The 22,100-nt window shown below is 51.3% G+C and overlaps 3 protein-coding genes across 20 annotated transcripts in view; all 3 read left to right on the top strand.

Annotated features, from left to right (window-relative positions):
- CPNE9 (copine family member 9) overlaps positions 1–2,850 on the top strand; it is a 30,859-nt gene extending 28,009 nt beyond the window's left edge. For all 6 annotated transcript variants that reach the window (XM_053218982.1, XM_053218979.1, XM_053218980.1 and 3 more), the window contains 3 exons: positions 369–426; positions 805–878; positions 2,450–2,850. In XM_053218982.1, the coding sequence (XP_053074957.1) occupies positions 369–426; positions 805–878; positions 2,450–2,635 (318 nt within the window). In that variant the 3' untranslated portion in view covers positions 2,636–2,850. The remainder of the gene's footprint in view (positions 1–368; positions 427–804; positions 879–2,449) is intronic.
- Positions 2,851–4,943: 2,093 nt separating this feature from the next.
- BRPF1 (bromodomain and PHD finger containing 1) lies at positions 4,944–19,605 on the top strand. Of its 9 annotated transcripts, none has more exons than XM_027042564.2 (14): positions 4,944–5,084; positions 6,980–7,588; positions 10,580–11,539; positions 12,344–12,506; positions 12,925–13,056; positions 13,464–13,592; positions 14,390–14,699; positions 15,031–15,351; positions 15,671–15,955; positions 16,453–16,600; positions 17,160–17,296; positions 17,399–17,517; positions 17,863–18,017; positions 18,755–19,605. In XM_027042564.2, the coding sequence occupies exons 2-14, from the start codon at positions 6,990–6,992 to the stop codon at positions 18,936–18,938; spliced, it is 3,642 nt and encodes a 1,213-aa protein (XP_026898365.1). In that variant the 5' UTR covers positions 4,944–5,084; positions 6,980–6,989; the 3' UTR covers positions 18,939–19,605. The 9 variants fall into 9 exon arrangements, with proteins under 9 accessions (XP_026898365.1, XP_026898364.1, XP_026898363.1 ...); XM_027042563.2 differs by having other exon boundaries at positions 15,028–15,351; XM_027042562.2 differs by having other exon boundaries at positions 13,464–13,610.
- Positions 19,606–20,603: 998 nt separating this feature from the next.
- OGG1 (8-oxoguanine DNA glycosylase) overlaps positions 20,604–22,100 on the top strand; it is a 35,479-nt gene continuing 33,982 nt past the window's right edge. The window contains exon 1 of one of the 5 annotated variants that reach the window (XR_008297010.1): positions 20,604–21,763. Coding sequence is in view for 4 of the 5 variants with exons in the window: in XM_053218995.1 (XP_053074970.1) it covers positions 21,569–21,763 (195 nt within the window). In the remaining variant the exon portion in view is untranslated. The remainder of the gene's footprint in view (positions 21,764–22,100) is intronic. The other 4 variants (XM_053218995.1, XM_053218994.1, XM_027042600.2 and 1 more) reach the window with 4 other exon arrangements.

Here is a 22,100-nt window from a genome sequence, read left to right as displayed (position 1 = left end):
TCATATTAAGAGGGCCAAATGACAGCTGCACCCACAATGGGAGACATTCTAGGATAGAAACCCTGAGTTTAGGGTATCTGAATCTTTCATAATGGGCAGTAAGCATATCTGCCCTTTGTTCCAGTGTGAGATACTTTATTATAAACTGAATAGTACACAAATCTGCCCTTTGCTCCAAAGGAAGACACTATATCTTTCAAGGCTATTTGATATGCAGACATCCTTGAAAAGATAATCTTGAACAAAGGAAATCACTGTCTCTGCTTGCAAGATGTGCAGAAACATGATACATGCACAGAGAATTGTCCCCAACAGTCACCTCCATCATTATGACTGTTCACCCCAACCATTCAACTCTTCCCTCACAGGCCTCCTCACTGCCCATGTCTATCATTATTGTTGGTGTGGGACCAGCCATGTTTGAAGGTGAGTAGGACGGAAGGGTGTCCATGAGTGAAACCAAGAACTGGGGAAAATAGGGGAGGATCTGGGCACCCAGGCCCACCTTACAAAAAAGATAAGATGGATGCTTGTGTTAGACCTTGACCAAGTGACAGACCTTCTCTGTACATATTTCCTTATTATAACTGAGGCTGTTGATACGAATATTTCCCTCCTGGGGTTCCTGGGAGGATAGAATGCATGGGAAGGCATAACAATTCCATAACAATGCCTAATATTTGTTAGGACTTTAATACAACCATTAAATATTCTCATGATGACTCCAAAGTGAGCTAACAGGGAAGGGGGTAGTATGGGTTGGTGTGGGAAAGGGCAGTCAGCTGAGAGGTGTCTTTTCTGTAGCAATGGAAGAGCTGGATGGTGATGACGTGCGCGTGTCCTCTAGGGGACGCTATGCAGAGCGGGACATCGTTCAGGTAGACCTGACCGGGGAGAGGAAGTCATGGAGCCAAAAGGCACAGTGAGAAGGAGAGGCTAAGCTGGCAGCCACTCTCCCTTACTGCTTTCTTATTCACCTACCTTTCTTCCCGTTACGCTTTCAGCCTTCCTGCCTTCATTGAAAATATTCTTTTTGAGGAATAGGCAGGTTGCTATAGCCATTGTGGATCCATAGTATAGGATATCCCCAAAGCCCATGCCCTCTAGTGGAGGTAACCAATAATAATCACAACAGTTAAATATCTCATTAGACTATGATAAGTGCTCCAGAGGAACAGCAAATGCCACCATGAGAGCTTATAACAGGGACTGACTTAGTAGGATAGTCAGGAAAGGCTTCTATAAGGAAATGACATTTGAGCTGAAACCTAAAGGAGGGTAGAGGAGCAGCACATGCAAAGGCCCTGAGGCTCAGCAGAATTAGCCCAAACATGGAAAACACAGGAGGCCAGGGTGGCAGGATCCCAGTAAGTGTGAAGAAGAGGGAGCCAAGGCCTTGCCGGTCATGGTGATGATTTGGAGTTTTGTTCTAAAAAATTGGAAAGTTCTTGGAGGATTTGACATAGGGGACTGAGATGGTCAGACTTGCATTAAGGGGATCTCTGTTGCATGGAGGGTTGACTGCAGCGGGTACTGTTAGTAAGGAAGTCTCTGAAGTAGTAGAGGGGAGGATAGGGATCTGGACAGGAATGGAAGCAGTGAGGATGGAAAGAAGCAGGTTCAAAAGATTAAGAAAATTTTACAAGAGTTTATGCTTTGATTAAATGGTGATGGGGAGTGAGGAGGGCTTCAAGGATGACTCTGTTTTCTAGCTTGAGCAACTAAGTCAGTCATAGTCTCATTGATTGGGAAGGGGAAACCTGGAGGAGGAAAAGATTTGGCAGAAAGGGCCAGAATTCAGGTGTGAACACTTAGGGTTTGAGGTATCTAAGACAAGTGAATGTATATAATATGGGCAATTAAATACATGGCTCTGGACCTTAACAAAGAGGCCAGGGATGGATGTATAAATTTGGGAGTCAGAGAACAGTTTTGAAAGTCATGGAAGTGTATGAGATCACCCTGGAAGAGAACTGAGAGACGTGACCAGGTTTAGAGATCAGGTAGACCTAGAGGAATGGGGTTGGGGAAAGGAGCATCCAGAAAAGAACAAGAAAATCCAGAAGAGTGTGGTATGCCAAGAGTGGAATGTGTTTTGGAAGATTATGGTCAAATGTAATGAAAAGCTAAAGAGAAGTCAAGCAAGATGAGGACTGACAATTATTGCCCACTGGACTGATTTGGGAACAGAGGGACTATTACATTAGCAAAAGCAGAGTCAGTACTGCATGAAGCTAAACTGGATCAGGCTGATGGTAAATAGAAGGTGAGAAAAAAAGGAGGTGGGGAGAAAGTAAATGTGGAAAGCTGTCCAAGATAGAGGGAAAGAGCTAATGTGATATTTGGAAAGAGATGTTAGCGGTCAAGGAGGAAACCCCCTTACTGCTTCCCTTCCCACTCCTCTCTTCCCTGGCCATTACCCACACCTGACTATCTGTGCCTGTCCCAGTTCGTCCCCTTCCGAGACTATGTTGACCGGTCCGGAAACCAGGTGCTGAGTATGGCCCGACTAGCCAAGGACGTGCTGGCCGAAATCCCAGAGCAGCTGCTGTCCTATATGCGCACCAGGGATATCCAGCCTCGCCCTCCACCTCCTGCCAACTCCAGCCCAACCCCAGCTCCAGAACAGCCCTGAGGAGCCCACTTATTCAATAACTAGCAGTCTGCCTGCCTGCCCACCCACTGCTTTTGCTGAAAGCCAGAGGCACTTGGAGCCCTGGACCTCAGTGAGTCTAGCTTGGGGGATCAGTGCTGGCTGGTTGAGCTCTCTGCCCCCTCACCCACAGAAGGGCCTGGCACTATCACCACCTCCCTGCCTTCATGCCAATAATAAAGCTGATCTTTACTCCACCTTTGTCTCATGGTTCTTGGGGAAGGAGACTAGGGGACCCAGGTCCTGGGGCCACACCAAAAGAAGTGAGCAAAAATAGCTTCAGTTCATCCCTCACCTGCTCTCACTCTCTCTCTCTCTCTCTCTCTCTCTCTCTCTCAAAAATAACACATTTTTAAAAATGAGTGAAACTTTGTATGTGTGCATGTTTTTTTGAGGAGAGGCCCATAGCTTTTGTCAGGTTTTCAGTGGGGTTCCTGACCTCAAAAAGGGTCAGCTTTACAATGACTCTAACTCTGCTTTGATCAATTTATTCTGAATCTTTTAATAAGGATAATAAAAACAGCTAATATTTTGAGAATTCACTACATATCTAGGTGATTTACAAGCATATTCTTATTGAATCCTCACAACAATCCTGTGAGGTAAGCACTATACTTTATCTCCATTTTACACATCAGGAAATGGAGACTCAGAGAAGTTCACTTATTGAAGAGAACTCATCAGTTCGACTCCAGATCCCAAGATCTTCACCAGCAAACATCTTCCTGCAGTGTCAATTATATTAGGATATTTTTCAAAAAACATTGTACATGAAAAACACATACATTATAGTGAGTTGAATGCCAGGTTTGCATTAAGATAAAACAGAAACTTCCATTTGCTTTGGGCTTTGTCCCCAAACCCTGGAAGACCCTTTCGATGCTGTTCTTTGGATGGCAAAACTGAAGAGCAAGTACTGCTTAACAAGTGGACTCCTCCCAGCGCCCAAGTTCCCCAAAGTCCCCAAGAACTGACAATAGTTTTCGATCTCCCTTTTATAAATAAGGAATTTAAAGTAGGAAGAACTTAACAACATGTCTAAGTTCATATGGCTACTAAGTGGCCCAGTCACATTAAAACCAGCTGTCTGTTTTGACAGTCTTCCAACCCCCCACCCATAGCCATGATGCATTTTCCGCCAACCCTAAGGGGTTCCCAGTTTACCATACACAAGCCCTCTCACATTCCACCAGCCTTCTACACCTCCCCTGATTCGGCCCCTGCCTTCATACCCACACTTTCCTTTCAGTCCTGCTCCTTTGCCTTTCCCAAGCGCCTTCCCTTTCCTTTGGCCCCGCCCCTTCCCTCTAGCCCCGCCCCTTTACCTTTTCCAAGCCCCGCCCTTTTACTTCAGTCTCGCGTCGTTTTTTCCCAGTTCTGTCCTTTCTCCCCAACCCAACACCTTCCAGGTCCATATAAAGCCCCGCCCTTTCTTTCCTGAGGCCCACTCTTCTGTTTAGCCCCACCCTTTCACCGTTGTTCAGCCCCTATTCTCCTTACTGAGGCCCGCTTTACAGATGTCCCCGCCCACTCCCCGCAAACTCCGCCCCTTGGACTGGTTTATTCTCTTCCAGACCCGCCCCACCTCTACCCATAACTCCGAGTCCTTCCTTAGGCTCCAGCCAGCGTCCTTCTTGCTCCCGGCCCTGCCCCCAGTCCCGCCCCGTGGCTCCGGCCCCGCCTCGCCGCCTTTCTCGGAGACCAAGGCCAGGTCCCCACTGCAGCCGCGGCGCCAGCAGGAGGGAGGGAGGAGGCAGAGGGGGAAGGGAGAAGGGCGGGCTCCTCAAGCCCAGCCCCGCGCTCATCGTCCGTGTCCGCAGATTCGCCACAAACGGCCCGACCACTCCGGATCTGGAATACCGCGACTTCAGCTTACAGGAACTCAACTCTAAGGTGGAGGTGCTACAGAAGTCATGTGGGGTGACTACGGGCCCTTCCGAGTCTCAGAGAAAGGCCTCTCAAGACTCAGCAGGCGGGCGGGGATCTGTGGCGAAAGTGCAGATCGACAGCGCCGAGGCGCCGCGTTTACCCTGCGCAGACGCCGTCGCCGCCGCTGCTGCCGCCGCCGCTGCCACTGCCTTTGCCGCCACGGTCTCCGCCGCCGCCGTCCCCGCGCTGCCTTCGGGGTCTTCCATTGTTCCGGCCGTGCCGGGTCCCGAGGCCGGACAACCTAGAGGCTCTCGAAACCGGCGGCGGCCGACGGAGTTGAGACACCAGGGCGCCGGCGGGACCGGGAGCGGCAGGGGTCAGCGCGGGAATCCCGGGGAGCCGGGGCCAGAGCGTGGGGCGGCAGGGTGCCGGGGTGGCGAGGTCTGCGGTCTCCGGAGTTGGGGCTCTCTCTCCCCGGCCCGTCTTTCCCCGCCGGCCTCCCCAACTGGGGTCGGAGCCCCGGCGGGCGCCCCCGGCAATGAGCCCGGACTCGAGGTGGCCGGTGAGTGCGGGCCTGGGACCAGGGCGGGAGTGGCCAGCGGGGAAAGGCTAGACTACTTTCGTGGGGCGTGCACTGAGCTGCCCGGTCCGAGGGCCTCTTGGGCCACTCGAGCCGGGAGAACTGACAGTGCATTAGCTCCCAGCCTGCGTCCCAGGGCAACAGAGTATCCTCCAGGGCTCCCTGGGCCAATGGCAGGAGGGGAGCCTTGTTTTACATGTTACACTTCGACAAAAGGGAAACGTCGCCGCATCCGGGAGAGGGCTGCGGGCACCGCCTGGGCCCGGCCTTATCCCTCCGGCCCCCGCCCCCTACTTCCTCCAGCCCCCTGAACTCTGCCGCCATACCCCTGTGGGCTCTGGGTCTTCCTCACGGGCTTCCAGTCTGAGTTCTTGTCTCCACCCCGTGTGCCCTGCCGCCCAGTCCCAGTGGGACATCTGCCGGGAGCTCTGTGCTACTTTGGGAGCCAGGGCGACAGAGATGCAGGATACACCAGGGACCGACCCATCATTGAAAGAGAAGAGCTTGCCTGTTCCTCTGATTGGTTTGTGTTTAAAGACACAGCTGCAGGTAGGAAGTAAAAGTGAGTTGGAGTAGAGGGAGTAGTTTTACCGATGTAGAAGTCAGGGGCACTGACAGAGAGGCTGGAGCAGCCCACTTGGCTTGGCTAAGTCACAGGAGAGAAGCCAAGAGATGTCACCGTTTGTCTAGGAGCTCAGGGTGGCTTTGCCTGGAATGATGCCAACACCCTAGCTGAATTGTTGAAGTCAGCTAGGCCTGGAGAAATTGGGGCAGTCTCTGACCACGTTGGGCTTCCTGGGGGCTGGTGCCATCTGCTGTCACTACTCACCCAGGAACATTGGAGAGGAGGAAGGGAAGGCCCTAAGGACCAGCATGGAACTGAATGTGCCTAGATTGTCATGCTCTTGTTTGTACTCTTAAGTACCTGGTTATCACTCCCAGAGCCAGGGCCAGGGCATAGGCTTCCCCTAAACACCTCAGAAATGAACTGCTTCTTTCTGTAATGCAATGATTTCTGCTGGTGACCAGGATTAAATCATTGGCTATCCATTCAAACTTCTACATGGGTTAACACTAGCCTTCATCTGTCAGATGATCTGATGATCCCCTCATTCAGTATTCATTAAACAAGTTCTTTATTCATTTGCCAAAAACTGAGTGTCCACTACATGCCAGGTCCTGGGAATGTATAGAGGTGGGTAGGCTCTCTGATGTCTGCACTGTATAGCACCTGGTCTAGTGGGAGGAGACAAAGAACTTCCAGTGTGGTAAGTGCCTTGGTGGAGATGACAATGGAATGCTATGGAAACACAGCCCTCCGTGGGAAAGACAAATCATAACAGAAGAAGTGACATTTGAGTTGGGTTTTGAAGAATGAGTAGGAGCTCACCAATCAGGATGGAAACCATTTCAAATCTTGCAGGAATGAGAGGTTATAACATTCAGGGAATGGCAAATTGCCCAGGGTAGACAGAAGCACAGCTGTAACTAGTGAAAAGAAGAGTCTGGAAAGGAGGACTAGGGCCAATGAAAGGGGTACCTTGAATATCATCATAGGAAATTTGGATATTATCCTGAAATAAGTGGGGAGCATCAGGAAGCTTTTAATCAAAAGATTACATGGCTGTTGCTACTTGGTAAAAGATCATTCTGGCCACATTATATGAAGTTAAGCTAGAATAGTTGAGATATGGGGCAGGATGACCAGGCAGGAGGCGATGAGGCCCAGACTGCCCATGGTATGGAGGTGATGGCATTTGGAGTCACTGTAAAGGTGGGCTGGCCAGGACCTTTGGGGAGAAGGGGAGGGCTGGAGAGAGTAGTGGATGACCAGGAACTCTTCCCCAGGCCTGTGCTAACTGATGTGTACATTCTAGATGTGACAGCATGGGGGTGGACTTTGATGTGAAGACTTTCTGCCACAACTTGCGGGCAACTAAGCCACCATATGAGTGCCCCGTGGAGACCTGCCGTAAGGTCTACAAGAGTTACAGTGGTATTGAGTACCACCTATATCACTATGACCACGACAACCCACCACCCCCGCAGCAGACTCCACTCCGCAAGCACAAAAAGAAGGGGCGCCAATCACGCCCAGCCAACAAGCAGTCGCCCAGCCCCTCAGAGGTATCCCAGTCACCCGGCCGTGAGGTGATGAGCTATGCGCAGGCCCAGCGCATGGTGGAGGTGGACCTGCACGGCCGAGTCCACCGCATCAGCATCTTTGACAACCTGGATGTGGTGTCAGAGGATGAGGAGGCCCCTGAGGAGGCTCCTGAGACTGGTAGCAACAAGGAGAACACCGAGACACCAGCTGCTACTCCCAAGTCAGGCAAGCATAAGAACAAGGAAAAGCGCAAGGACTCCAACCATCACCACCACCATAATGCTTCTGTGAGCACCACTCCCAAGCTGCCAGAGGTGGTATACCGGGAGTTGGAGCAGGACACCCCTGATGCCCCACCCCGGCCGACTTCCTATTACCGGTAAGGCCACCTCCACCTCCCAACTCTGGAAAACTGGTCAGGCAGGGCTCAGGAGCTGAGACGTAACAGGCAGCAGATAGGAGAGTGGCAGAGATAAAGGATAGCAGAAGCACACTGGTCCTGCCAGGGCGGTGAGAGGAACGTGCCCCAGCTAATGATGGTGGCACTTACTATATACTGCCACATGCCAGGCCCTGCACTGGGTACTTTGCAGTCACTCCTTTATTTTATTCTCACAATTCTCTCAGGTAGGTATCGTTCTCATTTCACAGATGAGGAATGCACAGTCCAGAAAGGGGGCCAGACTTACCGAAAGTCACATGCCAGTAGATAGTGGAACTGGGATTCAAATCCAGGTTCCTCTGACTCCAAATCTGCAGTTTTCACTGTATCAAAAAATCATGTGTCTGGTTCCTGACCCTCTCCACTCCATCACTGTGTAACCTTGAGAAAGTTGTCTGGCTTCTGGTTTTCTAATGACCCCATCTGCAGAGCAGGTATAATATTCCTCTGCCGGTCTAGAGGTAGAAGACTAAGCACACTGATTTCATAAGGTCCCTAAAGCAATTTGCAAATTTGCAGAGGTAATTTTCCCACCATTCTGTTACTGTCACCCATCCTTTAACATGTGTAAGCAATATTTTTATCACCTATGGTTTGTGCTCCTCCATTGGCCCTAGTATTTATTTCACTTAACTGTTTCTTGGAACCCCACTTCCTTGCAAAATTAGTCATGGTGGCTCTAACAAAGTTACAGGCATAAGGCTAAATTCCTTTAACACAAGGTAAGAAATGAAGGGGTGGGGGCAATTTGGTGGTGGAGCTATGTACAGAAACCTTAGCTGGAGGATGGGAGAAAAATCAAGTATAAACCTTCTCTGAGTCTTGGCATCCAAGGCAAAGAGGGCATTCAGATAAGTTAAGGAGCAGTATTTGGTGTCAACTAATCAGAAGGCCTAATCTCTGAGAAGGACTTGTAAAGGTTTTTATATGAAAGGTGGTTTTTTTACCAAAAGTGCAATCCGTGTGATGGTATGCTGAATCTCCGTTCTTTAAAATCAAGTCTGTGGGCACTCCAGTGATTTGGCCCGGTATGTCACTTTGGTCCCTCCCTTGTTCACACGTTATACAGTCTCCTCTTCCTGTCTTTCATCCATCCAGCCCAGCTTCACCTCCTTCTCCTTCTGGCTTTGCACTGCCTCTCTTTTATGTTAGCAGTGACTGTTAGGCTCACCCCCCAACATACAAACCCTTGTTCGGGCCAGCCTTTTCTCCTAAGGGCTCTTCAGCCTTCTCTGCTCTGATAGGCAATCCAAACCAGTTCCTTCCACTCCATTTCTTCCTCCCTCTGCTCAGATTCACTCCTTATTCCTGGGGATCAAATCTGTTCTCCAGGGCAGCAATTCTCAGCTGGTACACTGTGATCAGCTGGGAGGTGTGTTGCATGTCATTTATTACTACTGTTAGTAGAACTGTCCAAGTTTTGCAAATGATATTTTTTATATATAAATTCGAGAAGATTTGAGGTCATCTCTCTAACAACACCAATTTCTCTTGCTTGCATCTAATATATGCTTTCTTAAGGAGAAAAGAGGGTGGAGTGTAGGCTGGTGTGCCAGGAATTGTACATGACATGCAGCCTACATTATCTGTGCCACAGCCTGTAATCTAGGTGCACTGTGGGAGTGTGTTATATACCATCGCATAATGTCACATATGTTATGGCAGAGCAAAGGTTGAGAACAAGTGCCAAGGCCTAGCAGGGGCTGGATAGTTCATACAATCTCTAAGCCACACCCTTTTTCAAGGATGAGGACATTGCAGTCATTTGGGGTAAAGGGCTAAGAAAGAAACTGCTTCCTAAAGATACAGTATTTTAGTTTCCTCCATTCCACCCTCAAAATGCCTTTGAAATGAACAACTGTGCCTATTTCTGTGTGGTGAATCAGACATGGTCCTTGCCTTTAGCCTGTAGTGGAGGAGTTAGACACATAAATAGTTATAATACAAGGCAAGATAGCTCAGGGCAATACAAAAGCTAATAATAAAGCCAAGGTTTATTGAGTACTTGCATCATGCCAGGAACTGTTCTAAATACCTTATCTGTATTAACTCATTTAATGCTCACAACAGCTGTGTGAAATAGGTACAGGTTAGCATCACCACTTTATAGATGAGGAAACAGAGGCCCAGGGAGATCACCTTATTTGCCTGCTGTCACACAGAGCATGGCTCCCAAGCCTATGCTCTTCTGGCCTACTCTAGCACCCAGAGCTCCATTTCTCTTGTGGAGAGGGGAGTGGAGGGACAGAAACTAACATTTATTTAGGGCCTGCTATGTGCCACTTCAGTTAGCCCATTCATTTTTTTAAATTCCATTTAATCCTGACAAGTGTCTTTGGGAGTAAATAGTAGCATCCTCATTCTCTTATCAATAAAACTGAGTTCAGGAAGGACCAGTGATGTCTTGAAGGTCAGAGTGGCAGAGCCAGGATTTAAATCCATGTTTTCAGAAACCAAAGCCCCATTCTTTCCATTGTAAAACATATATAAAACATATATATAATTTGCAAGTGATACTTGCGGACCTTTCTTCTCCTAACTCTGCACCATCATCCAGACCAACCCGGTAGGTCCTAGCTGCCCTACCCTCCTCCCGTCAGGAGTTTGGTTGAGCCTCCGTACCCCAGAGGAGGTGGTATAGTAGCTAGTACACAAGCTTTGGAGTCAGCAAGCCTGGGTTCACACCCTAGCTCTACCACTTTCTCCCAAGGGAGCCAGAATAGGTGAATTAACTCCCCAAACCTTAGGTTTCCTTTTCTGCAAAACAGGAATGATTACAGCACCTGGGGTTAAGGTGAGGCTGGAATGAGACAGCATAAGTAAAGGCACAGACCTGACAATGTGTAAGCGTCTAGCAATTGTAACCCATTTTCTTTAGGGGAAGGAAATCTCAACTATATGATGCTGAGCTGCCTATGTGCACTGCAGGTACATTGAGAAGTCGGCCGAGGAGCTGGACGAGGAAGTAGAGTATGACATGGACGAGGAGGACTACATCTGGCTGGATATCATGAATGAGCGGCGGAAGACAGAGGGTGTGAGTCCCATCCCGCAGGAGATCTTTGAGTACCTAATGGACCGGCTGGAGAAGGAGTCCTACTTTGAAAGCCACAATAAAGGTGACCCCAATGCACTAGTGGATGAGGATGCTGTGTGCTGTATCTGCAATGATGGTGAGTGCCAGAACAGCAATGTCATCCTATTCTGTGACATGTGCAACCTGGCTGTGCACCAAGAGTGCTACGGTGTCCCCTACATCCCTGAGGGCCAGTGGCTGTGCCGCCGCTGCCTACAGTCACCCTCCCGGGCTGTGGACTGTGCCCTGTGCCCCAACAAGGGTGGTGCCTTCAAGCAGACAGATGACGGGCGCTGGGCCCATGTGGTGTGTGCCCTGTGGATCCCTGAAGTCTGCTTTGCCAACACAGTCTTCCTGGAGCCTATCGACAGCATCGAGCACATCCCACCAGCTCGCTGGAAGCTGACCTGCTATATTTGCAAACAGCGGGGCTCAGGGGCATGCATTCAGTGCCACAAGGCCAACTGCTACACAGCCTTCCACGTGACATGTGCCCAGCAGGCTGGCCTTTACATGAAGATGGAGCCTGTGCGAGAGACAGGTGCCAATGGCACTTCTTTCAGTGTCCGCAAGACGGCCTACTGTGACATCCACACACCCCCAGGTTCAGCACGCCGCTTGCCTGCCCTGTCCCACAGTGAGGGTGAGGAGGATGAGGATGAGGAGGAGGATGAGGGTAAGAGTTGGAGCTCAGAGAAGGTCAAGAAGGCCAAGGCCAAGTCCCGGATCAAGATGAAGAAGGCACGGAAGATCCTGGCAGAGAAACGGGCCGCAGCACCTGTGGTGTCGGTGCCCTGCATCCCACCACACAGGTATGTGGGGAGCAGATGGATAGGCTGGTAAGGGAAGAAGAAGCCCTCCTAGAGACTGATAGCCCCGAGTGGAGTGACAGGGTTGGGTTCTCTTATTAGAAGCTACAAAGAAGGTCAAAACAAAACACCAGATTCCAAAAGAAGTTAGCCCTAGCAGGTCACCAGACTTTTATCTTAGGAGCCAGAAATTTCAGCTTTTATCTGTCAGACCTAACATGTTTTCAGCTGCCCTTCATTTTATGGTCTGGTTTAAGTAGGAAGAAAGAGGATGTAGTAGCTATCAGCCACAGTGGCAGAAATACTCTCACCCTGAATGGAGAAATGGAAGGAAAAAGGGGGAAGGAGTTGTGAAGTGGTCACTACCACAAATGAATCCAAATGACGGCTGCCATCATCAGTTATTTTTAACTTTCTCTTGTGCTGTCTAGTTAATTTCCTCTAGTGTACTGCTCTACAATTATACTTTATCCTAAAACCTTCCAAGGCTCAGGCTGAGCAGGGTATCCCAGAGTCAAATAGTACTCTGGGCTGCTGTGACAAGAGCAGTCTTAGAGGCCAAACTCCTCATATGAGTTCACCCAACTTCGTGAACAGGGTCAGGGATCTGGCTTCATGCTGGGAATTTGGCTTCCTGTCTGGTACTGTTTGCTCTTCTTTGCATTAAGCCAAGTGTCACAGGCCTTTTTGACAATAGACTTACTCCAGATTCAACTCCATTCAGGAATTCTCACCAGCCAGAGACACCTGTTCTGCTTAAGAAAATAATGGCCCAACAGGTTTTTCTCTTTATTCCCTGCTTCGCAGGCTCAGTAAAATCACCAACCGCCTGACCATCCAAAGGAAGAGCCAGTTCATGCAGAGGCTACACAGCTACTGGACGCTGAAACGACAGTCACGAAATGGAGTCCCGCTGCTACGTCGCCTGCAGACACATCTGCAGTCTCAGAGGAATTGTGACCAAGTTGGGGTACCGTGTCAGATTCCCTATGGGCTCTGGGAACTGGGGCCAGGGACATAAAGGACTGAGATATGTGATAATAGTTTTCAGTGTCCGAGAGCTTAGGCTATTTCCTCCTTTAAAGTAGCCCTCAAACCAAACTCAGGATGAGATCCTTACAGATTGTCTGCACGTTAAAAGGGCACTGTTCCTGTGTGTTCCTTCATGCATTCATTCAACAAGCATATACCAACCATTGATTCTGTGCCAGATCTAGGGGACACATAAGTATAGGAATTCCCACTTTAGCTAGTGAGGCTGCCAGTAAATTACTGTGCTACCTCCTTCAGTTTTACCTGACATTGACCCAAGCTTCCTGGGCTCTTCTTCCCTCTGGCCTTTCTTCTGGCTTCCTTATCATCTACCAATCCCCTTCTTGCCTCTACAGAGAGATTCTGAGGATAAGAACTGGGCCCTCAAAGAACAGCTCAAGTCCTGGCAGCGCCTCCGGCATGACCTGGAGCGAGCTCGGCTGCTGGTGGAGCTGATCCGCAAGCGGGAGAAACTCAAAAGGGAGACGGTGAGTGCTCCTGGGTCAAGTCTGTTTTTCAGAGGAGAAAACATTCCTGGGACAAGGAAAAGCCTTTGTCCCCTGGCCAGGAAGCAATAGGGCTGATGCTGGAGTCAGGTCTCACTGGTGCCCAGTGTGTTCTCCAGCTCACTGCAAGCAGCATGTCACAGAAGAGGATGAACGGGACCCTCAATTATGTGATACAGGTAGCTGGCACTGGGAGTTCAAGGAAGAAAAAGGCCAGAGTAGTCAGGGAAGGTTTCACCAGGTGGGGCCTTGTAGAAAGTAGACCTGAGTGTGTCAGCTGTGGGCAGGAGAGAAGGAAGGCAGTTTCCCAAACCAGCTGCTACCATCCCTTCAGACCTCTTCCAAGGGACTGGCCTGGGCCTGGCTGATCGGGCCTTTATGTGTGTCAGATCAAGGTCCAGCAGATCGCCATGGAGATGCAGCTGACCCCCTTCCTCATCCTCCTTCGCAAAACCTTGGAGCAGCTCCAAGAAAAGGACACAGGCAACATCTTCAGCGAGCCGGTCCCTCTGTCTGAGGTAACCGAATTGGACGAAGTAAGAATCCCTTCCCCTCACTCCACCTTTCTGTTCCTCTCCCAGTTGGACCCCTGCTGCAGGTCTGGGCCAGGGACTAGGAGGGGACTGTGAAGAGAGGGGCTGGTGGCTCTGGGGCTCCAGGATAACTGGAGCCACATGCATCACCTGGACTCTGTCTTGTCCCTGTCACACCCCAAGGGCCCAGAATGGGAGGCAATCTGCACTCCTTCCCCAGAGGCAGGGACTGAGTCTGCCAAATGAATAATCCCAGGGCAGGAAGACACTTTCGGGGTGCTGAACCCTAGAACGGAGACTTTAGAAGGCTCAGCACCTAAAGAACCAGCTCTGAAGCCCTAGGTCCTGACTGGCAGACTCTTCTCTCTAAAAGGTATAAAACGAGAGGCCCGAGGCAGTAGCCTCCTTATAAGTCTTAATGATAAGTAAAAGAGCTATAGGAATGCAAAGTGGTGTTATTTCCAAATGATTGCCCTAGCCATTTTCTTACTGAAGCCTCTTGGCTCTAGGAGGTAGATTTGACTGTAATTTCATCACCATTTTCCAGGTGAGGAAAAAGAAGGCCCAAAGAGGTTAAGAGACTTGCCATGGTCACACAGCTTGTGACTGGTAAAGTCAAGACTAGAATCCAGCTTTCCTTTCCCCTGTGCTATATGCCTGCCTCTAACTGTGGTGGGAGGAGGTTGCTGGATGCTTTTCAGGGGGTGGGGGTGTTAGGAGCAAGGGTTCAGGGCGAATGAGGAGCATATCTCCACTTAGCCACGCCTACCCTGCTCTCCCAGGTACCTGACTACCTAGACCACATCAAAAAGCCCATGGACTTTTTCACCATGAAGCAGAACTTGGAGGCTTACCGCTACCTGAACTTTGATGATTTTGAGGAGGACTTCAACCTTATCGTCAGCAACTGCCTCAAGTATAACGCCAAGGACACCATCTTCTACCGGGCAGCAGTGCGGCTCCGAGAACAGGGTGGCGCTGTGCTCCGCCAGGCCCGGCGCCAGGCAGAAAAAATGGGCATTGACTTTGAGACGGGCATGCATATCCCCCACAGCCTGGCTGGAGATGAGGCCCCACAGCACACTGAAGATGGTGGGTGATAAGTCATGCTACACACATAGAGGCCAATGCCAGGGATGAATGGCTTTCCAAAAATCCCCTACTGGGAACAGGCAGTGTAGGCAGGAAGTAGCTAGCCTGAGCAGTGGCAAACTATCCCCAGGAATGCTCCCCAAGAAGCCAGACTGGGTGAATGGATAGCAGTGCCTACCCTTCCACATCTTGGTGCTGCTGTTTTACAGCTGTTCCTGGTGAGAAGCCAAAGGGAAAAGAGTGGGTTTCTTGTTGCCTGCTCAGGTTCAGGGGGCCCAGAGGCCTACCCTAAGTTTGACCTTTCTCCACCCCCTGTGTCCACTCCTAGCAGCAGAGGAAGAGCGGCTGATCCTGCTAGAGAACCAGAAGCACCTGCCAGTGGAAGAGCAGCTGAAGTTGTTGCTGGAGCGGCTGGATGAGGTGAATGCCAGCAAGCAGAGTGTGAGTCGTTCACGGCGTGCAAAGATGATCAAGAAAGAGATGACGGCACTGCGGCGGAAGCTTGCCCACCAGCGGGAAACTGGAAGGGATGGGCCTGAGCGTCATGGCCCCTCCAGCCGGGGCAGCCTGACACCCCACCCGGCAGCATGTGACAAGGACGGGCAGACAGACAGTGCCGCCGAAGAGAGCAGCAGCCAGGAGACAACCAAAGGTCTGAACCCCTAGCAAGGTGGACCCCAAAGCCAGCTAGACTTGACTCTGTAACACACACTCAGCCACTGCCATCCCCCAGGCAGAGGTCCCTCCTACACAGCTAGCTGTACTTTCTCCCTCATTCCCCATTCAGGGGCCTCTTAGCTGCCTCTCTGGCTATTGGTATAAGGGACAATGTTCCCAATTCCACAACCCCCCAGATCATCTCCCAACTCTAGCTGGAGTAACAGTCCTATAGGCCCAGGGCATACCCTGGGTGTCTACCCTTCCCACATCAGGCCCCTCACCAACTCTCCTTCTCTCTTTCTCTGCTCCAGGCCTGGGTCCCAACATGTCCTCAACCCCCGCACATGAGGTGGGCAGGAGAACCTCAGTTCTGTTCTCCAAAAAGAACCCGAAGACAGCTGGACCGCCCAAGAGGCCGGGCCGGCCCCCCAAAAACCGGGAGAGCCAGATGACCCCCAGCCACGGAGGCAGTCCTGTGGGGCCCCCCCAGCTCCCCATCATGGGCTCCCTACGTCAGCGCAAGCGGGGTAGGAGCCCCCGGCCCAGTTCGAGCTCAGACAGCGACAGTGATAAATCCACAGAAGACCCCCCAATGGGTGAGCCTCACCATCACCCAGCCCCCCGAGAGAGTGAGGAAAGTTGCCATCATTCCCAACATAACTCCCACCTGTCCCTTCATTTGCCCATAATATATCAGAGCTAGAAGGGCCCTTAGGGATCCTTTAATTCAGTCCCCTCATTTTACAGATGGGGAAACTGAAGTCCAGAAACACTGACCCAGCTAGATTCCCATCCAGGACCCTCTCCATTATATCACTTCACCTTTTCTCTTCTCACCCTCCTTGGGGATTTCCTGCCCTTTAAGCCATTTGTGTCTTAAGGCCAGTAACTGCCAAGGGCAGTGTGACGGGTGGGGCAGGACTATGGCCAACTGTGGCAGACACTGCCCAGAACTGGCTCTGCTGGCCAAAGTTGGAGGAATTTTCCAGCACAGAAGGGAAAGCCGAGCTCCTAGTCCCTCTTACCCCCATGCCATCTCTCATCTACATCTTCCTGACCGATTCCTTCCCTCCTCCCCCTCCCCCCAACCAAGACTTACCAGCTAATGGCTTCAGCGGTGGAAATCAGCCAGTGAAGAAGAGTTTCTTGGTATATCGTAATGACTGCAGCCTTCCCCGGAGCAGCTCTGACTCTGAGTCTAGCAGCAGTAGCAGCAGCAGCGCTGCCTCAGACCGAACCAGGTACCAGCCCTCCAGATCAAGGTCTGCCTCCAGGATGCCCTTTGAAGTTTCCCTCTGGGAAATAGCATGGCAGCCACTTCAGTCTAGATTAAGATGGCTCAGACCCAAGGTTCTCTGCGAAATAAATGGCATACCTAAGAACATCACCATAATGGAATAGTGGGAACCATCCTGGGTTAAGCTGATGTTGTAGAGCAGAGAGCGTAAACTGATGCCTTGTGGCCTGGATTTGGCCTGCAGACATATTTTGTTTGGCCAGCATGGTGTTTAAAAAAAAAAAAGGAATCCAGTACTGCCACATAAAATTCCTAGTGTCTGTATTCTCTTTAAAAATCCAATCTGGCAAATCTAGCCAGGGGATGCACTCATCACCACCACTGTTAAATCCAGCCCATGTCAGTCACACTATTGCCAAGCCCCCGAGGGCTTTTGAGTTTGAAATTTTTCAAGTAGCCTCAGTTTTCCAAAATTCTTAGACCTGGGGGTTTAAAGAGAGGACAACTACTGTGTCATTACCCACTCTACCCTCCTTTAAGCTGAGTTCTTGTCTTGTCCACAGCACAACACCCTCAAAACAGGGCCGGGGCAAGCCCTCCTTCTCTCGGGGCACATTCCCGGAAGACAGCAGTGAAGATACCTCAGGCACTGAGAACGAGGCCTACTCCGTGGGCACTGGCCGCGGCGTGGGCCACAGCAGTAAGTACCCTCACCCAAAGCCAGGGAAGCCGGGGGCCCGATATCAGGGCCTTGCCAGCCCCCTGGCTGCTGATCTGCTCCCTCTCTCCCATTCCTGTGAAGTGGTAAGGAAGAGTCTGGGACGGGGAGCTGGCTGGCTGTCAGAGGATGAGGACTCCCCACTGGATGCTCTGGACCTGGTGTGGGCCAAATGCCGAGGGTATCCATCATACCCAGCTCTGGTAGGCTTCCCCTTTTCTTATCATACCCCTTGCCTCCCAACCCCAGATCGTAGACACAATTAGCAGACTTCACTTACTCTCTGCTGAGCTGTAGAGAACAAGGGTCTTTGGCAGATAGATACTCAACAAGTTCCTGGTTAGTTTTTCCATCTCTCCCTTTTCTTTCCCTTTGCATCTTGGAATCTGGAATAGTTCATCATGAGAAGCCAAGGGTCAGCAATGCAGCCTTGTGGCATGATAATCTTTCTGTGTCCCAACTTCAGAGGTTGTTTCCCAGTTCTTGTATAGAGTAAGTTTCGGGGAAGAAGGGAACTGAACCAAACAAAGGTCTTATTACACCCTCAGATAATTGATCCAAAGATGCCCCGGGAAGGTATGTTCCATCATGGGGTTCCTATCCCTGTGCCCCCCCTGGAGGTGCTGAAACTTGGGGAACAGATGACCCAGGAAGCCCGAGAGCATCTCTACCTCGTCCTCTTCTTTGACAACAAGCGAACCTGGTAAGGGAGGAGGGGAGCAGTTGCTGTGACTCATACAGCCACAGATGCAACCCTGGGTATGTGGGCAGGCTGCCAGGAAACTCCAGCAACAGACAGACTGGGCTATCACAGATCAGTGGGGGAGGGACTTAGATCTTTGAGCAGAAGGGTTGTGAGGGTTGTGTTGACCATGAGTCTGAGAGACTGAGTGGGCAACAGCTGACAAACAGCTGTAGCTAGAAGCTAGAGGGCCATCAGTGACTGTGACAAATGTGCTCCCCACCCAGAATCAGGTGGCTTCTAGACTTAGTTTTCCTGTCTCTGCCTCCATGGTGACAAGATGAGGATAAAATAGACATAAACATTCAGGATCTTAAATCTCTGTTCTGTCACATGTATGTAATGCAGTGTTTTTTGTGTATTGTGTGCAAAGGATATTTAATGTCAGTAAAGTCTGCCTGAAGCCTATGGGACAGGGTGCCTATTTCAGGTTAGGTCATGGCCCCTTTTTGCACTCGTAAATACCCTGTGGTTACCCCGTAATGTGACTGTTGAGTGGGTGCTTTTCATCACTAGACTATGAGCAGTTCCTTGAGGGCAGGGACTGTTTCTCTTAGACTCTGTAACCCCATTACCCACCAGAACCGGGCCCAGAGTGGGCACTCAGGAGGTGTTTTTGAATGAGTAAAGGAGTGATGAAGGCTGATGCTTGTTGCTTTCCCAGAGATGACTTATGTGATCCTCACCTCGTCCTACAGGCAGTGGCTGCCAAGGACTAAGCTGGTTCCTCTGGGCGTGAACCAGGACCTCGACAAGGAAAAGATGCTGGAGGGCCGCAAATCCAACATCCGCAAATCAGTGCAGATTGCTTACCACCGGGCTCTGCAGCACCGCAGCAAGGTGCAGGGCGAGCAGAGCAGCGAGACCAGTGATAGTGACTGATAATGCCCAGCACAGCCCAACCTACAGTGCCCTGCCACCTCTCTCCTCCCCCTTTGCTCACTGTCCTGGAGTGGCACCGGCCTCTGCACTGACTCATTCCTGGTCTTGGGGCCAGTCTCAGGGGAAGCTGGGTGGGGGAGGTCCCTCCCGCCCTGAGTGCAGCTGGACTGTACAGAACACTCCAAGGGCCCACGGCGGCTCTGCGCATGGAGAGGGGAGGTCTCACTGGCCAGAGAGCCCCAGAGACCTCAGCATTGTAGTGCAGGGTGGTGGGCCAAGGTTAGGACACTGCATAAAACAGGCCATCCCACCACCTCTGTCTGCTCTGCTCATGCCAGGAGAATCTAACTGCCTAGTGGCCTGAGGCCCTTGCAGGTGGTGAGGTGAACGGGCATCTGCCCAGCCTAGCAGTGGGATTGATGTCTGTCCAGCCCGGAAGAGGGGCACTAGGTGACCCCCCTCCCCTGCTGTTGTAAATACTGTAATTAGCGGAGAATTTAAATTATTCTCATTTGTAACTGCGTTTCCGGGTCGCGCCAGAGTCATTTGGTACTAAAAAAGACTGGGGCCTGTCCCCACTTCCCTTTTTCCCATAGATGCCCCCACCTTTCAAACTGGTTTGTATTTATTTCAAAGGAAGAAAATATATTGATTCTTAGAAAATAAATAGTCTGTTTGGAATTCTTGGGTTCTTGCCTTCTGCCAGGGCAGAAAGATAAAAAGGGTGGTTGTCCCTCAGGGATGGTAAATAATTGGGCTCAAGAGGTTGCTGGTTGCTGTGCATGCTGCATTTGTAAGACAACAGCCAGGATAATATGATAGCTCCCATTTCCCAGGCACTCACTCACTGGGTGGCAAGCCTTTTTCTAAGCACTTTTAGATACACAATTTTATGTAATCCTTGCAAAAACTATAGGGAAAGTTAATAAGGTGGTTATCTCCACAAAGATACTGAGGTTTAGAAAAATTAAGTAACTTGCCTAAGTTCCCACAACTAGGAAGGCGCAGAGCTAGGATTTGAACTCTAGTCTCTGTCTACAAAGCTGGCTCTTTAACCAGTATTCAGAACTAACTGCTAGAAGAAGTCTACGTCTCCTTCATTAATTTCGGAGGCTTCAAGTCCTTTGCCAGTAGGTTAGTCCCAAGTGCTTCGGAGTCCCCATAGCTGTGACCTTCCCGTTTAACTGGGGACGTAGCAGGTATGTAGAGGATTGCTCTGCATTCATTCCCAACCTTGGCATCTCCTTTACCGATGATTCATTCAGTTACTGCAGGAATGCTTTCCAAGTATGGGACACCTGTGGGCTGGCACACCTAGAGAGGAGACAGCCACAGGAGGTAGTTGCCCAGGGCCTTGCAGCTTTGGAGTGGAACAGACAAAAATAGCATTTGTCTGATGATAGCCATGCACGTGATGCTCCTCCCTACTAGGTACTGCGGGTGGGTCACAAATCTTGCCCTTAAGGAATTTGCGGTCTACTCACTGAAACACAGTAACCTCAGATCACAGCGCTATGAGGTGAAAAGTGGCCCAAATAAAGTTCATGTCTCCTAGGTCCTTGCTTACTGTCTTCCTCCAGAAGGGAAGAAATTACATAACACATCTTTCTTGGGCCCAGGCAGCCCGCCCTGGAAACTGGAAGAGGCAGACGGGCTGCCTCGGACCCACAAGCCCCAGTGGGCACAGGGTGTGAGATGATGGAGCACTGTTTAAGGAATGCCCTGCGACTGAAGGGAGCAGCTGGGTGGAGCGGCTGGGTAGCGCGGGGCGCGGCAGTAGGAGGACGAAGGTCTCTGACGGAGTGAACTCTGAAGAGACCTGACTGGAGTCGAGGCTCGGCGAGGCCTTGGAGGGGAGCGGCTTAGCGGGCGAGCGCGAAGACTCAATCCTCAAGCGGCGGACGCTGTGGAGACGTCTCGGCCGCTCGGAGGGGCCCGAGCTGTGTTCGGATCCAATTCTCAGTCAGGAGGGCGAATATCTGACTGGAGAGGTTCGGTGGAGAAAGGCTCTCTGGGGGTGGTGGGGGACAGGATTTGGCTCTGCGGACGAGCAAGCCATGAGGAACCCCAGGGTTCCGAGGAGATCTGGCAGTGCGGATTGGGGTCTGAGGGCGCATTCTGCGACCGGTCGGCGGGGCGCGGGGATCGGACACCCTTGCCTGCCCAGTGCAGACAACCCCAAAGGCAAGGCCGAGAGCGGGCAGCGAGCCCAGCGCGCGCCAACCGCTGCGGCCCCTCGGAGAGACCCGCCCATCCGCCGTCACACCCTATTCTCATTGGTGCCTCTTCTGCGCGGATTGGCTACCTCCGGATCCAATAAGCCAGGCTTGCATCCTACTTCCGGTGAGAGCGAAGTCGGCTCCCTGGAGAAGCCGGAAGAGTGCGTTTGCGCGCGCTTGCGGAAGTCGCGGCAGCTCTGAGCGCAGTGGTGCGCGCCGGGAGGCGTGGCCGGGAGAGTATTCATAACGGGAAAGGTCAGGAGGGTTGGTGCCCTGGTGGACTGTAAGGGGCGGGGCCTGCAGGGAGTGGAGGAATTAAATGAAATTGGGCGGGCCTTCAATAAACCTTTAGAGGCTCGGGCTTAGTGGGCAAGGCCTTAAAGAGTGCTGTGTGGTCACGGTCTTTTGGCGATGAGTGGAGCTGGTACTGAGTGGGCGGGGCCATTATGGGGCGGAGCCTGGCGTGGAATTGTTAGCTGGGTCCTTTTTGCTCTGGAGCATGAGACATCGTACTCGAGCCTCTTTCCCGGCCCTGTGGGCCTCCATCCCCTGTCCACGCTCGGAACTGCGCCTGGACCTGGTTCTGGCTTCCGGACAGTCCTTCCGGTGAGTGACCCTGATTCTTGGCCCCTCAACACTGCAGTTCTGGAATGTAAAGGAATTTTGGGGGTGATGGAAGAAACCTCAGGGTGCAGAAGAGGAAGCAGACGCGGGTGGTGAGCCTGTTTACCTCCTTTCTAAGGTGGAGGTAAAAAGCCAGTGCAATGCGGGTGCCTGGGCGCTGCGCTGACAGCATGGAGCCTGCTTGGGATTCTCTTTCCCCCCTCTCTGTGCCCCTTGCCCGCGTAAGTGCAAGCGCGCGCGCGCGCGCGCACACACACACACACACACACACACTCGCTCTCAAAATAAATAAACTTTAACAAAAGAAACCAAAAAAAGG

The sequence above is a fragment of the Acinonyx jubatus genome, chromosome A2, assembly GCF_027475565.1.
Source record: "Acinonyx jubatus isolate Ajub_Pintada_27869175 chromosome A2, VMU_Ajub_asm_v1.0, whole genome shotgun sequence".
NCBI classification, from domain to species: domain Eukaryota; kingdom Metazoa; phylum Chordata; class Mammalia; order Carnivora; family Felidae; genus Acinonyx; species Acinonyx jubatus.
The sequence above is the reverse complement of the archived record's forward strand: the minus strand, read 5'-3'. Positions and strand labels throughout refer to the sequence as shown.